Genomic DNA, 13,472 nt, shown 5'->3' with positions numbered 1-13,472 from the left:
CTCCATGCACCGCTCCGATTTGGGGTGATGCAGTCGGTCGATCACTTCTTCCACTGCGTTTTTTTTTTTTTTTTTTTTTGCCAATATTGTTCATGTGTGCGCGAAGGATAATACATGCTGGCGTAATTACAGGTATTATTACGTATATTATACGTCCTTATATGAACAATCCTACTGTACGTGAATTTTTTTTTCTTTTTGTCGCATGGGAAGAAGAATGAAACCAGGCCCTCCCTTCTCTCACTGCCGCTCTTATGTGAAGAAGCTGGGCTTCTTTTCACGCCAATGCGGTGAAAGTAATCTCCATAAAGGGGTACGCGCCAAAGCACAGCGCGTTGTTGGCACTAAACTATTTGCGATGTTCTGAGGAAGAAGGTTCTACCGCACACAGGTCGTTTTGACCTAACGGTGCAACGGCGCATGTCCCTTTTCGTGAACTGAAACCAGGCAACACAGGTGGTAAAGCATAAACTATTATAGCACGGTAGAGTATATATGTTTTTTTTTTTTTTTTTTTTGTGGCCCGCAAAGGGTTCATCAAGTTCGTTCACGCAATGTTTCGCTGACCCTAGCTTCTTTCTCCTTTAAAAAAATAAAAAAAAATTGTGACGACTTGTTTGGCTCAACGACATCTACACAAAGTAACGCATTCGGTTGGTGCCCCGTATACATCCCCCCCATGTTGCACTTCGCCCTGTAGGAAATAAAATACCCTCTAAGAGCAGTGCCTTTGCGTGTACAAGCAGGCCGATTAAGATCAAAAGTTAACAAAATTGCACCATACGTACGTATATTTATATGTAAATAATATATATATGTATATATTTGTTTATTTCCACATTTATATTTTTTTTTCCTTTTTATTTTTATTTTTTTTTTTTTGTCATTTGTAGTAGCGCGGCTCTCCGTCGAACAGAGCGAAGGAAGGCCTTCCCTTTTTTTTTTTTTTTTTTTTTTTTTCCCTACGTGCGTATAACTTGTACATTAAAGGAAATTTCTTTTGTGTTTTTTTTTTTTTTTTATATATATATATGTAGAGAGGGTCCCACCCCAAGTGAGAGAGAGACTCCTCCCCCCATGCATCCGCGTTGAAGAGGGACACAATTTTTTTTTTTTTAACGTAGGCGTCCTCTTCGTTTGAATGTTGATTTTTCGTAGGAGGAATTTCTGCGCGTTCAGGCTGTATTATATTATACCTCATCGTGGTAGTCTTTTCTCCTCAGCTGGGGGATTCTTCGCACAGTGACATAATTGCGGCCGATCGATGTGCGAATGTTCGCCCCCGTTGTGGGTGTCACGTGAACCTTTGCACGAATTTTTACCGGCGAAGTGGGCCTTACCTTGTCTCACCACGCTCCCCACTTTGGGTAAGCCCCCCAATTGGTGCTTTTTTTTTTTTTCGAGTTATCCGCGTGAATGCCCATTTGAAGTTGAAGGCGTCTCCAAGACGGTTCACGCATAAGTAGGTGAATACATATATATACACATTTTCTACCGCGTGAAGAGTTGTGCTTCCCCCACGCTACGCAAACATGGCTGTGTTGTTCCTTTTACTTCTGCTGGGGTTGGCACTACCCCTTGGAATGAGCACAAACGAATACAGCATCAAACACACAGGAGAGTTAATCCTGACAAACCAGCTGAACAGTTTAGTAAACGTAAGAGTGGTGCCAAATGAAAGTACATTTAGCTTGGAGGTAAATAAGGTGATTAATTTTCCAGTGAATTGTATCCCTCATAGTGCAGTAGATTACAACACAGGAAAGAAGAAGAAGCCAATTTATTTTGTCAAGCATGAATTCAAGAATTCGCTACATCTGTATAAAAATAATGTAAACCTGTTGGCGCTAAATTTTCCGGACAAATTCTACATTGTAGGAATAGCTGCAAATAATGGGTTTATCCTAATGATCACAGATGTAGATATTTACAAAGTAGATGTGAAGAAAAAAAAAATATCCGTCTTAAATGTGATATCACAGAAATATGCCAACATAATGAATAACAAAGAAATGTTCTTCACAGGTATCATTGCAGATTCGCAGGAAAATCACTTCTTCGTCATTGCAGCGATAAAGCAAAATTATTTTATTCTCCATATGAAGTACAACGAGCAGCATGACCACATAGAAATTATAAACGTGATTGATACGGTTGGTGGGAGACCGTTAAGAGTGTTGAACGGATTAGCAGTTCTGGATAACAGTCTGTTCATCACGGAGAATGCAGAGCATGTCTTCAGATTGACACTAAACAGGAACAATAAATCTGTGCAGGCGAAGAAGTTACATACCTTTTCGAATGGTGATAAGATAGTCGGTCTCAGTGTCAATGTGATGCCAGACCATGGGGACAAGAACAACAAGAGGGTCTACCTCACTGTGAATGTAAAGCACGTAACGAATGATAAACCGTCATCGGAAGGAAAACTTTACCTTATGAGCATAAAGAAGGACGACTCCGTTGACGTGTATACCGTGCTGGACCTTTACAGTAAGGATATAAATTCGCTATACTTTTCCATTTACGATGTCCACCTGGTGAATGAAGAGGAAGAATACGAAAAGGGGGCCCTCACAAAGGAACTGAACAATAACAAAGCGAAATTCTTAAATTTGGACAGTGCCACCACGAACAATGCTACGATTGACAGTGAAGCAGAAATGGCGGAAAAGAAACGAAAAGAAGAAGACGCCAAGTATAAGCTAACCCTTTACTGGACAAATAACTACAACTGTACTGTTAACAAGGGAATTATCGACTTAAGGAATGTAAAGGAAGGTCCAGGTGGTAAAGGAGCTAAAATGCCATTTGTCAGTATTACAAATCAGTATGCTTTGGCACCCCACGTTACCTCTGCAAGTAGTTGCTCTGGAAAGGAAAAACTTTTCAAGGACATGTGTTACTACGATTCAGTGAATAACTATGTCAGTCTCCTGAACAAATCGGAAGAATACAATGAACATTACAGTGGCAATTTCCTCTTCGATGGGTTGAAAAATTTTATTGCATTTGATTATAAATCCCATATGGATGTCCATGTGTTGACGTACCCCATGAACAACACCGTGTATGTCCATGCAGATAAGACAAATTTTACCATAAATTTGCCTAAACCTTTTGGATTATGTATGGACATTTACAACAGCACAGAAAACAACGTCATCGTGTACATTACAGGAAATGACGATGCACAGAATTACGTGAATAAGTGTGTCATTAACAAAGCGGAAGAGTCCTATCAGTGCTATAACGTGTACAGGAAGAAAAACGAATCGAATGAATACTTCCAACATATTTCTTATATAACGTTCGAGGAAAGCAGCGGTAACACACGGAATTATATCTACATAACTAACAATAAGACACATATTTATAAAATGACAAAACAGAATGACAAGTGGCTATTTGAGGAATGGCTCAACATGGATGATCCCAACCAACGGGTTGGTCCAATAACAACCTCCGTGAACTATTTTTTTGTTAAAAAAAATGTCCTCGATAATTTCCTACGCAAGTATCCTCAGAAAAAACTGCTTGCAAAATTCCAGCACCCCAAGCAGGACGACCTACACATAACGGAGGACGGCTACATTTTCCTCACCACGTCCCACACTGTTATCTTCGTGTCTAATAATGATTCATACGGCCAGGAAAGTAGCTCCAGCATCCACTTTTACACGTCCATACTGAAGGAGAAATACTATCAGTCCTTCTTGGTCGATAGTTTGGTCTTCAATATAGAGAACAGCTCCAGGTTCAGTTACTACCTGGATCACTGACTGCACGCCGGGGTGGAATGGCGAGTGGAAACGCTAGCGGGTGATGCTTCACCCCGTTAAAACCACATTTGTATGAACAGCAGTGCATATGCATATGCGTAATCATAGGGACACACGCATGTGCCTACGTCCTGCGAACGTGCGTACTGCTTATGCACACTTTTCATGTTTCCGTTTTTTGTGCATGCCCCCGAAATGTTATGTTGTATTCGTCTTTTCCTCTTTTTTTTACCCCTTCATTCGTATGCTAGTTTTTCTTTTTTAAAGCTCCATGTGTCTACCGTACAAAGTGTACCATAAATGATAATTAACTCTTTCTCACGCGATGCGATGTGATGCCATTCGATTCAATTCGATTTTATTCCATTTTATTCGATTTTATTTGATTTTATTCGATTTTATTCGATTTTATTCGATTTTATTCGATTTTATTCGAATTTTTTTTTCTTTTTAACGTTTAGTTTATTATGTGCCCCCCTTCTTTGTGATATTTTGAATTATATGCTGTCCATCATGTAGCCATTTTTGCTGCCCATTCGTGTGGCATTTTTTTTTTCATCTTTTTATTTAATCTTTAAAAGTTAAAAGGAGTGAAACGAAACAGAACAAAAAAAAGTGAAATTAAATTTTAGCAAATTATCAATTGTAGAGCATTCCAACAAGCACGTAAATTAAACAAAATTAAATTAATTTTTTTTTTTTTTGACCGTTGCGCAGTTTGGCTAGCTGCATTATTAGCGCATAATCGCGTGTACTGGCGTGTACTTGCGTGTTCTCGTGTGGGGGAATATACTAATCCGAGTCTACGTCACTGAGCGGGTCGTTTTTCCATGCGCTTAAAAGGACTCTCTTGAATTCCTGCTTGTCGATAACCTTATCGTTGTTCCTGTCGGCAAACTCGATCATGTGGTTTAGTTCCGCGTCGTCGATGTGTTCCCCTTGAGTGGGAAGGGGGAAGGTGCGTAGATGGCTATGCACATGTGTGTTCAAATAATAGGTGTGCCACGCGAAGAGTGGACAATCGACGCGTGAGGAACTGCCCCGTCAGAGCGACCATGGGTGGTAGGCCAAACAAATGTTGCCACGTGAGACGCTCATTTCCTTACCTATTTCGGCACACACGTTTCGCAAAGAAGTTAGCGTTATTTTTCCTGCAAAGGTAAAAGTGGTTCCATTTTACTATGCAGTGTGTGCAATCAATCGCCCCCCGTGCGGCACCACCTACACACATTAGTGGGGAAAAAAAAGACTAACCTGTGTCATTCGGGTCGAAGAGCGCGAACATGTTGTCCATTTCCTCCTCAGTGTATCTCTTATGAATATGTTTCGTTGCGATTTCGAAAAATTCATCGAAATTTAATTTATCGTCGATGTTTTTCTTCACTTGGAGGAAGAGATTCTTCACTTCCTCTTTTTTGAAATTCAGTCCAAGCGACTTAAGGGCGAAGTAAAATTCGCGGATGTCGATGTAACCGCATTTGTTTGTATCAAACAGGGAGAAGCATTCGTATATCTCTTTTTCGACGTCCTCATTTATTGGCATTTCCTTGGAGTTCTCCAGCATCATTTTGGGGGGCAGCGGTGTTTCTCCAAGAAGTTAACCTTTTTGTTGCAGGCCCCCGCTCGCTCAGCAGTCAGCAAATAATGCGTAGCCGCCAATTCGGCACTAATCAAGTGGGTGCTAACGCGCGTGATCGTTTATGCTTAGCAGCACATCCACTCATGTGAACGCCCCAAAAAGCTTATGCAATGATTTATCAAAATGGAGGGGGAAAGATAAAGACAGAGTGATCAAGGGAGGAAGTCCACTCGGGGACATAACTGTGTGCCTTATTTTCCTCTACTTTAACACACACATGGTGACGGTCACCTTTACTGATTGGAGAAATTAACCCAGCGAAAGGAACTTTTTGCTGCCAAATATTTTGAAAATTTACAGCGCGGTGAATAAAAAAAAAAAAAAAAATTATTTGCACAAATGATTCACAAAGGGGAAAAAAGAAAAAATAAATAAAATTAATTCACCTTGCAAATTTTTAAGAGGAACACCTTTACTTAAAAATGTGCACGATATTTTTTTAATTCGGCGATACTTGTTTTGTGATATGATCATTTTGCATGCGTCAAGAAGATGTCATTGTGTGTTTTCCATTTTCCGATTGTTATTTTTCCCGTCGTGCCGTTAATTCGTTAAAGCGGGAATGATGGAACAACTTTACACATTCCCCCTCCTGGGAGGTCTCCCTATTCGATGGGGTGTAGCACGCCTCAACATTAATACGTGAACACAACAGAAGAGAATTTTCTCTGTGACATTTGAGAAGAGGTGAGGTGAAAAACCGGAGGTGATGTGCCCCCAGTTTGGGAACTCCTACAGTTCGTATTTCAAAGATCAACATGAGCGCTACATTTTTGTTAACCTTTTTATAAGCGCAAAATTAATGCTTCGTTTGTTCTTATCAGAAAAATACGCCAAAATGGTGAAGAATCGTTGCCAGAAAAGTATTGGCAAGGAGTAGGTACTCATATATTTATATAAATATATATTTTTTTTTTTTTTTTTGTTCCCATTTTTCCACCCGTGAGCGGATTTACCTCCTTCGCAGGGTCGGGGAAAAAAAGCGCGGATCCGTTGAATACATTGATGGGTTCGTATTGCCTCTTCCCCGTAGTGCTTTTTTTCGGATGGCACTTCGGCTTTGAAGCATCGCCCCAGTGCTTCCCCATTTTGTGCGGTTTGCAAAGAACAAAAAAAATGGATCCCCCAATGCAAGAAACAAAGCGCCACTGGGCCGGCCTATTCCCCATTTAAATTTGTGAATTTATATATGCTTCACTTTGCCAAAGTGCATAAAGGTTATAAGCTACGGTACATACGTATACGTTGCAACGCGGTGGGCCCCACTTTGAGCAACGCCGGAAGTGATTTAAGTGTATGTATGGAGTGTCGTAGCCCCGTTAGGTGCGTATATTTTTTTCCCCCAACCTTGCCTAATGTGATATTCAGCATATAATATCTGCTGCTATGTTCCCAAAGAAGCTTTGCAAAGGTGAATTAAAAAAGAAGCAAAAACAAAAACAGGTGCCAAATGGTGGATCCTACCGTGCGGATCATCCACTGGGCCCCCATATAGTAAATAGCAAAAAATGGAAAAAACAAAAAGGCCACAACGTGCGTACTACCGTAACAAAACACATTGTACATATATATTTTTATGCCGCATCCGTGGTGACGATTTCTTCCAAGTTGAAAAAAAAAAAAAAAAAAAACGCTCTCAGCCTCCAGCCCGCAGTTTAAATAAAAATACGTTTAGAGTATAAGCATACGAATTCGTTTTTTTTATAAAGCATCCTAACCTTCTAAAATTGACAAAAAAAAAAAAAAAAAAATCAAAAAAAAACAATTCACCATTTTGCTTGTACATTTAATGATAAAAAAATAAAGCTATGTTAGGAACAAACATACGCACGCGTTGAAATAATTAAATGTTACAGTTTTCCTTTGTTTTCAACCCTTTTGCGTGAACAACATATATAAATTACATTTACCCAAATTTATCACTTGATATTTTTTACCCTACAAATATAAGGCATAAGAGGCCTTCCCCCACATATTCTTAATTCTTCTAAGGAGAAAATCAACCAACCAATTTTGAAACTCGATCGGCAAAATGGTACGTACAAAAAAAATAATGGAAATTTTCGTAGGGGATCTTACCCCTGCGGCGTTTTTCCATGTACCACGGGCATTTCCCCCTACGCGCAGATGCCCTTCAAACTGCATACCTGAGTGTACCTTTTTGCATATATACCCAAGTGTATGCTAATGTGAATACATATTTTGCGAAGCGTTTTCGCCTCCGTTAAACGGTCGCGAAAGGGCTAAACGGGTCGAATAGGCCCAAATGTGCTGCTATTACGCTATATTGTGCTTCTGCGTTATGTTTTTCGAATTGGCTATAAGGTGACTTGCGGTAAAACATGCCTTTGTTCGATCTACATGCCGAAATGTTGCCACCGTGCTGTGTAATTTTATGAAGAGAGATGCGATACATTTTTGGCCCCCATATATTTGTCTGCCCGCAAGCCGCTTATAAAACTGTTCTGTCGTGCTTTTTCCAAAAATGTGTGCAACTTTTTTTTTTTAATCGATGTTCATATTTTTTTGAGAGTTTCCTATACAGCTAGCTTTTTTTTTTTTTTTTTTTTGTATATGCGAATGTAAAAATATGAACAGTTCATATTTTTTTGGTCACCATTTCGATCACAGTTTCCGCGTCACTAACACATTTCCCTCGTTTGGCCTCCCCCCCGCAGGGAAAAGGAATAAAGAAGCACATGAAGAGAGTCAATGCGCCCTCGCATTGGATGTTGAACAAAATGGGCGGCCAGTATGCGCCCAAAACGAGTAGCGGTCCCCACAAGCTTATCGAAAGTATCCCCTTGGTAATTTTGTTACGAAACCGACTGAAGTATGCCTTAACGTTTGACGAAGTGAAAATGATATTAATCCAGAAAATTGTAAAAGTGGACAACAAGATAAGAACCGATTGCACCTTCCCTGTTGGTCTTATGGACGTTATTCATATAACCAAGTCGAACGAATATTTTAGACTCCTGTACGACATTAAAGGAAGATTTGTCCCCCACCGAATTACCAATGAGGAGAGCAAATATAAGTTGTGCAAGGTGAAGAAAATCATTTTGAGAAAAGGACGATTATCCATTGCCGTTACCCATGATGGTAGGAGCATTCCATACATCCACCCAGACGTTAAGGTGAATGATACGGTTCGATTAGACTTAGAAACCGGAAAAGTACTGGAACATTTGAAATTTCAAATCGGCAGTATGGTTATGGTCACAGCTGGACACAGTGTTGGAAGAGTTGGTATCATTTCCTCCATTGATAAGAACATAGGAACATATGATATTATTCATGTGAAGGACTCCAGGGGAAAAATATTTGCCACTCGTTTGAGCAACGTGTTTGTCATTGGGGATAATTCGAAGCCATATATCAGTTTACCCCGTGAGAAGGGAATTAAGTTGGACATCATTGAGGAGAGAAGGAACAAGCTGAAGGCACAGAATAACTAGGCGGCTCTGTTAGGGTTCACAAATGTTGTGCGCCTCCTCTTTTTTGCTAAGAACAGTTAGCTGCGCTGAAAACGGCAGACAAAGGTGTTGCATATCCCTACTGCTAGTTGGGGAATGAAAAGTTGCACAGCTTTACCAAACCCCACATACACACACGTATATAAGAAGTACGCCCTTCTTCAAACCTGCAACTATGCATTGTCGAATTGGTTACGCGATGAGTAAACAATTTCGGCACATGCATGGACGGAGAGAATTTTTAAGCAAAAAAGAGAAAAAAAAAAAAAAAAAAAAAAAAAAGGAATGAATGAATGAAAAGATATCCACCGAGAAAATGTTCTGCGTATGTTTAAACAATTTTTATTTCCATGTTATAAATGACGCAGACACATTTTCGTAATTTAGAGCATTTTTGTTTTTCGTTTTTTTTTTTTTTTTTTTTTTTTGCCTCATATCTGAAAATGAAATTAGATAAGAAGGAAAAATGTGTTAGTGCGCAACAACTGCTAATGTACAATGGGGCAAACCTTGCAATAATTTTATAATTTTTATTTTTTCCTATTAATAAATATTTATTTCAAAATAATTGCTGAAATGATGGAAAAAAAAGTGTTGCTTGTGGGGACAAGTCGGTTCCAATTGTGCTCATGGTGAAAGGCACACTCCGTGTGAGCGTCTCACATTTTGCATGACGAAGGGGGGTAACATATTACTGCACAGTTGTATGTTTTTAAAAAGTTGCAAGGGAGGGAAGCGCGTCCAGCTAGTCGGGAATGCACAACATGTGTGTGCTGATGTGAGGAGGGGCGACGAGACGAAGTGGGATATCCTTTCAGAGGAGAGTTTTATTCGGAGACGATTTTTTTTTTTCCGGACTTGAGCTGAGACGGAACGAAACGTGTTGAACGAAAAATTGCGCTTGATCAGTATACAGATTTTGGCTATCAGTTGGACATGCGTCTTTAGCATTGTGCGAATAATTGGCAACGCACCTGTTGGGTGCACTTGGTGAGTTATACTCTGAGAGTATACTTCATAAGTATACTTAAAGATTGCACATTTTGAGCGAACTCGTTTTTTTTCTCCAAGTTGCTTACCTGCTTATCGCACTTTTATTTGCGCTGGAACGGCAGGGCATTTTTTATGCACAAGCGCAAGTACGTGTTTTGACGTTCCTCTCGCCAAGTGGCATTTGTTCTTTTTTTTTTTTTTTTTTTTCTCCCTCATTGCGGAAGTTAGTAAAGGAGTGACCACGCACTGTGGTGACCGAAAAATACAAAAATAATACCCATTTGTAAATCATTTGTTTGGTACACACACTCACGCGGTACAAGTGTAGGGTGAGTGGCTGTGAAGGGATGATACCCCCCCTAGCAAGTGCTCCCTCACACTGTGGTGGGGGGATTTAAAAAATCCGTTAAAGGTGCTTCTACGTGAATTTTTTTTTGTGAAGTCCACTTCGCGATAAGTTCTTCAACTCGTTTGTTGTAGCCACTTGGCTCTCCCTTTTTTTTCGTTCCCCTTGGAATGACAGTCGTTCGAAAGTTGTGCAGTCTGGTGACGGCGCTGTGCCTGCTGGATGGAGGAGTATTCGCCGCAGGGGATGGGAAGGCCAAGCAAGTGATCGTGACGTACACAAACGCAGGAGGATTTAAAAGCGAACTGAAGAATTTCCAGTATATCTTTCTTAACGAAAATGACGACAGCTATTATGTGAAGAGTTCCGAAATAGGAGAACTGGAAATTGGAGACAAGATTTATTTTTACAAAAGTTTTACCAAAGTGATAAATTACTTTAAGTATCGCATTCCCACGAATATACACTTCGTTTTTGGGTACAACGATGGTGACTTAATTTTATTGAAAAATAACAAGAAGGGAATAATTTGCAAAATAAATGACCTGTTTTATAGTGAGTCTGGGATAAAGTACACGGACAGGAAGAATGAGTTGCATGTGAAGAATGAGCCTTTTTATGTAAAGAAGTTTAGTAACTATGGTCTTGACGATGATGATGAGGAGGACGAAGCGGATGAGCAATTTGACGATGAAGGGCACATGGGTTACCATCGCACGATCAACGATAATGACGACTATGAGGATTATGATGATGAGTTTGTGAAGCGCGCCACAATATGCAACGTTGGCAGTGGTAGCAGCGTTGGTGGTGGTGGTAGCCCCACGTTTATGCCCCGGAAACTGCTGTGTTACCCCTCCAGACGGAACAACAACGAGTTGAAAGCGATTTTCCTGAAAAATGAGGAATACAACAAGCAGTTCGAGTTAAGCCTCACCTACATGAGCAAAGAAAACAACCTCATGTTGAAGAAAATAGCTAGCTACTTCAACACGCTAGTGAAGTTAGAGTTTGATAAGACAAATATAGCCTACTACATATACAACAAAACTATTGCTTGCAATTTTAAGTACCACATGCAGAAGGTATTGAAGAAGAAAGGGAAGAAGCAGCTGGAGGATAAGTACCTAACGTACACTGATGAGCAGGTAAGATCAAACAATGACTTCCTTTATAATACTACACCCCAGTATAAGGATCATCTAGGGGACAACAACATATTGTGGAAGCACTCGAATAAAAATCTGACTCAACAATGTTTCGAGAAATGTCACAAGGTTTTTTTTAATGAAAATGAATTTAACAATTGCTACAAGAATGGTAATTACGTCTACGAAATGTCCCTGTTTAAGGATAACTCGATCAAGCAGGTTAAAAAAGCTCAGGTGAAAAATCTATCCTCTGTCGGTAGGTACATAGCTATGTACTACCATGGAAATGATTATGTGTCTATTTTGAGGGACTTTTCCACGTATGTATATTTCAGGGTTAAGAATATGCTGGACTTGGTTTTGTTTGAAGATGAGGAGAACGAAGTTGGGTTTTATTACATATCCTTCGATAAGGGGAAGCAGATAGTTCACCTGTTCCGGTGTGGACTCAATACCTACCAGGTGAACTGCAAAGAAATATCCTTCATTCCGTATGAGCACGTTTCCTCAGACATTGAACCGAAGGTTTACTTGTCTACCGTCCAAAGTGATGATCTGTGTACCGTTTTTATTAGTACCAAGACGAAACTTTGGAAATTGTATAAAGATAAGGATGGAAATTACAATAGGAAAATTATGGATTCTGTTAAAAACCCTAGTGAAGAATTCTTTGGACACATTAACTGCTACATCGTGGAAACCACATATGAGTGGAAGTTGCTTTACAAGTATTTGAAAAACATCACAAATGTAGAGGAGGACATCGTTGCTTGCTCCTACTTTAAGCACTTCACCGATTCTGAAAATTCCTTGCTGATCTCCTTCATCGAGAACAGGCACTTCATCCAGCGTACCTACCACGTGGTGCGAAACAAAGACTTCATCATTTCCAGCGGAAGGACCAAGCTCACCATACAGGTCAACGAGCTCTTCGACATACTCATGCTCGTCTTCATAATCCTCTGCGTCATCCTCAGCGTCTACACGATCGTGCGGATTTTGTTTACCAAGTAGGAACGGCGAGCGTAGCGAAGGCGTTTCTTCTACGTTTCTAACGCCAGAGCGAAGGATGAGTTTGGAGAGACTCTTCGTGATTTTGTCCTTCCCCCTTTTTCACATTTACCCAATTTCCACATCTACCCAATTTCCACATCTACCCAATTTCCACATTTACCCAATTTTCACATCTACCCAATTTCCACATCTACCCAATTTCCACATCTACCCAATTTTCACATCTACCCAATTTTCACATCTACCCAATTTTCACATCTACCCAATTTTCACATCTACCCAATTTTCACATCTACCCAATTTTCACATCTACCCACTTTTCCTTTTTTCTCTTTTCCCCTTAGTAAAACGAAGGTGGGCAAAATGAAGCACCACTTCTTTGATGACACCAAGGATAGCTGCGCGTCGACCGTTGACTAAGGATCGTCCTTTCTGTTGCCCCCGTCCGATTGGAGAATGAAAGTGGAGATTTTCGCCTCGAGAAGCTATCTTCCATCTGTGCAGGATTCTACTAAGGATAAGACATCTTTGCTGTCCTAACGTCGGTCGCATTGAACTGTGCTGGACCGTCGTCACATGTGTTTGATATGGCTCCGCTAAATTTTCTACTTCTTCACCAGCGTGTCAACACGATGTTTGTGTTTACCCTTAATTTTCTGATCGAGAATATTTTCCTTTGTCGCATTTTCCGAATGGAAATTACTTCCGTCTCTTTCGTATTGGCCCCCTTGCCAGTGCTCTCCGCTTTTTGAATTTTTTTTTTTTTTTTTTTTTTTCGCCTTGTGTGATTCCCGCAAGGGACAGTCCATTTGAACCCCCTCCGTACACCTGTCTTTGTCCTTTTTGTTTTACTTTTTCCGAAGATGGGTATTTTCCCCATGAGGGTTACTACGCCTGATGTGCATTTTAGCGTTAATTTTGTAAAACCGGCGTGAGGCTGCATCGACTTTCACGTCTTAACTAGTCATCCTTTTAACACTCTCCCTGGAGATGTAACTAATGTGTGTATCGCGCTTGGGGAGGGATACCCTTTGATGCGTAGAAGCGACAGACACGGCAACAATTCGT

General features: G+C 40.3%; 4 protein-coding genes across 4 annotated transcripts; 3 read left to right on the top strand and 1 right to left on the bottom strand.

The window, feature by feature from the left end:
* Positions 1-1,532: 1,532 nt before the first annotated feature.
* On the top strand, positions 1,533-3,782 carry PCOAH_00023770 (Uncharacterized protein; the record flags this gene model as incomplete). Its single annotated transcript, XM_020059182.1, has 1 exon — positions 1,533-3,782. The coding sequence occupies one exon, from the start codon at positions 1,533-1,535 to the stop codon at positions 3,780-3,782; it is 2,250 nt and encodes a 749-aa protein (XP_019914707.1).
* Positions 3,783-4,549: 767 nt separating this feature from the next.
* On the bottom strand, positions 4,550-5,517 carry PCOAH_00023760 (Uncharacterized protein; the record flags this gene model as incomplete). The annotated part of the gene is made up of 3 exons (XM_020059181.1): positions 4,550-4,720; positions 4,889-4,933; positions 5,037-5,517. 3 exons carry the CDS (start codon positions 5,347-5,349, stop codon positions 4,575-4,577), a joined length of 504 nt encoding a protein of 167 aa, XP_019915054.1.
* Positions 5,518-7,105: 1,588 nt separating this feature from the next.
* PCOAH_00023750 (40S ribosomal protein S4) lies at positions 7,106-8,882 on the top strand (the record flags this gene model as incomplete). Its single annotated transcript, XM_020059180.1, has 2 exons — positions 7,106-7,456; positions 8,100-8,882. The coding sequence occupies 2 exons, from the start codon at positions 7,454-7,456 to the stop codon at positions 8,880-8,882; spliced, it is 786 nt and encodes a 261-aa protein (XP_019914920.1).
* Positions 8,883-10,409: 1,527 nt separating this feature from the next.
* PCOAH_00023740 (Uncharacterized protein) lies at positions 10,410-12,824 on the top strand (the record flags this gene model as incomplete). The annotated part of the gene is made up of 2 exons (XM_020059179.1): positions 10,410-12,400; positions 12,749-12,824. The coding sequence occupies 2 exons, from the start codon at positions 10,410-10,412 to the stop codon at positions 12,822-12,824; spliced, it is 2,067 nt and encodes a 688-aa protein (XP_019914787.1).
* Positions 12,825-13,472: the final 648 nt, after the last annotated feature.

Source organism: Plasmodium coatneyi, chromosome 9 (genome assembly GCF_001680005.1).
Source record: "Plasmodium coatneyi strain Hackeri chromosome 9, complete sequence".
In the NCBI taxonomy this organism is placed as follows: domain Eukaryota; phylum Apicomplexa; class Aconoidasida; order Haemosporida; family Plasmodiidae; genus Plasmodium; species Plasmodium coatneyi.
This window is presented reverse-complemented; position numbering and strand designations above follow the sequence as displayed.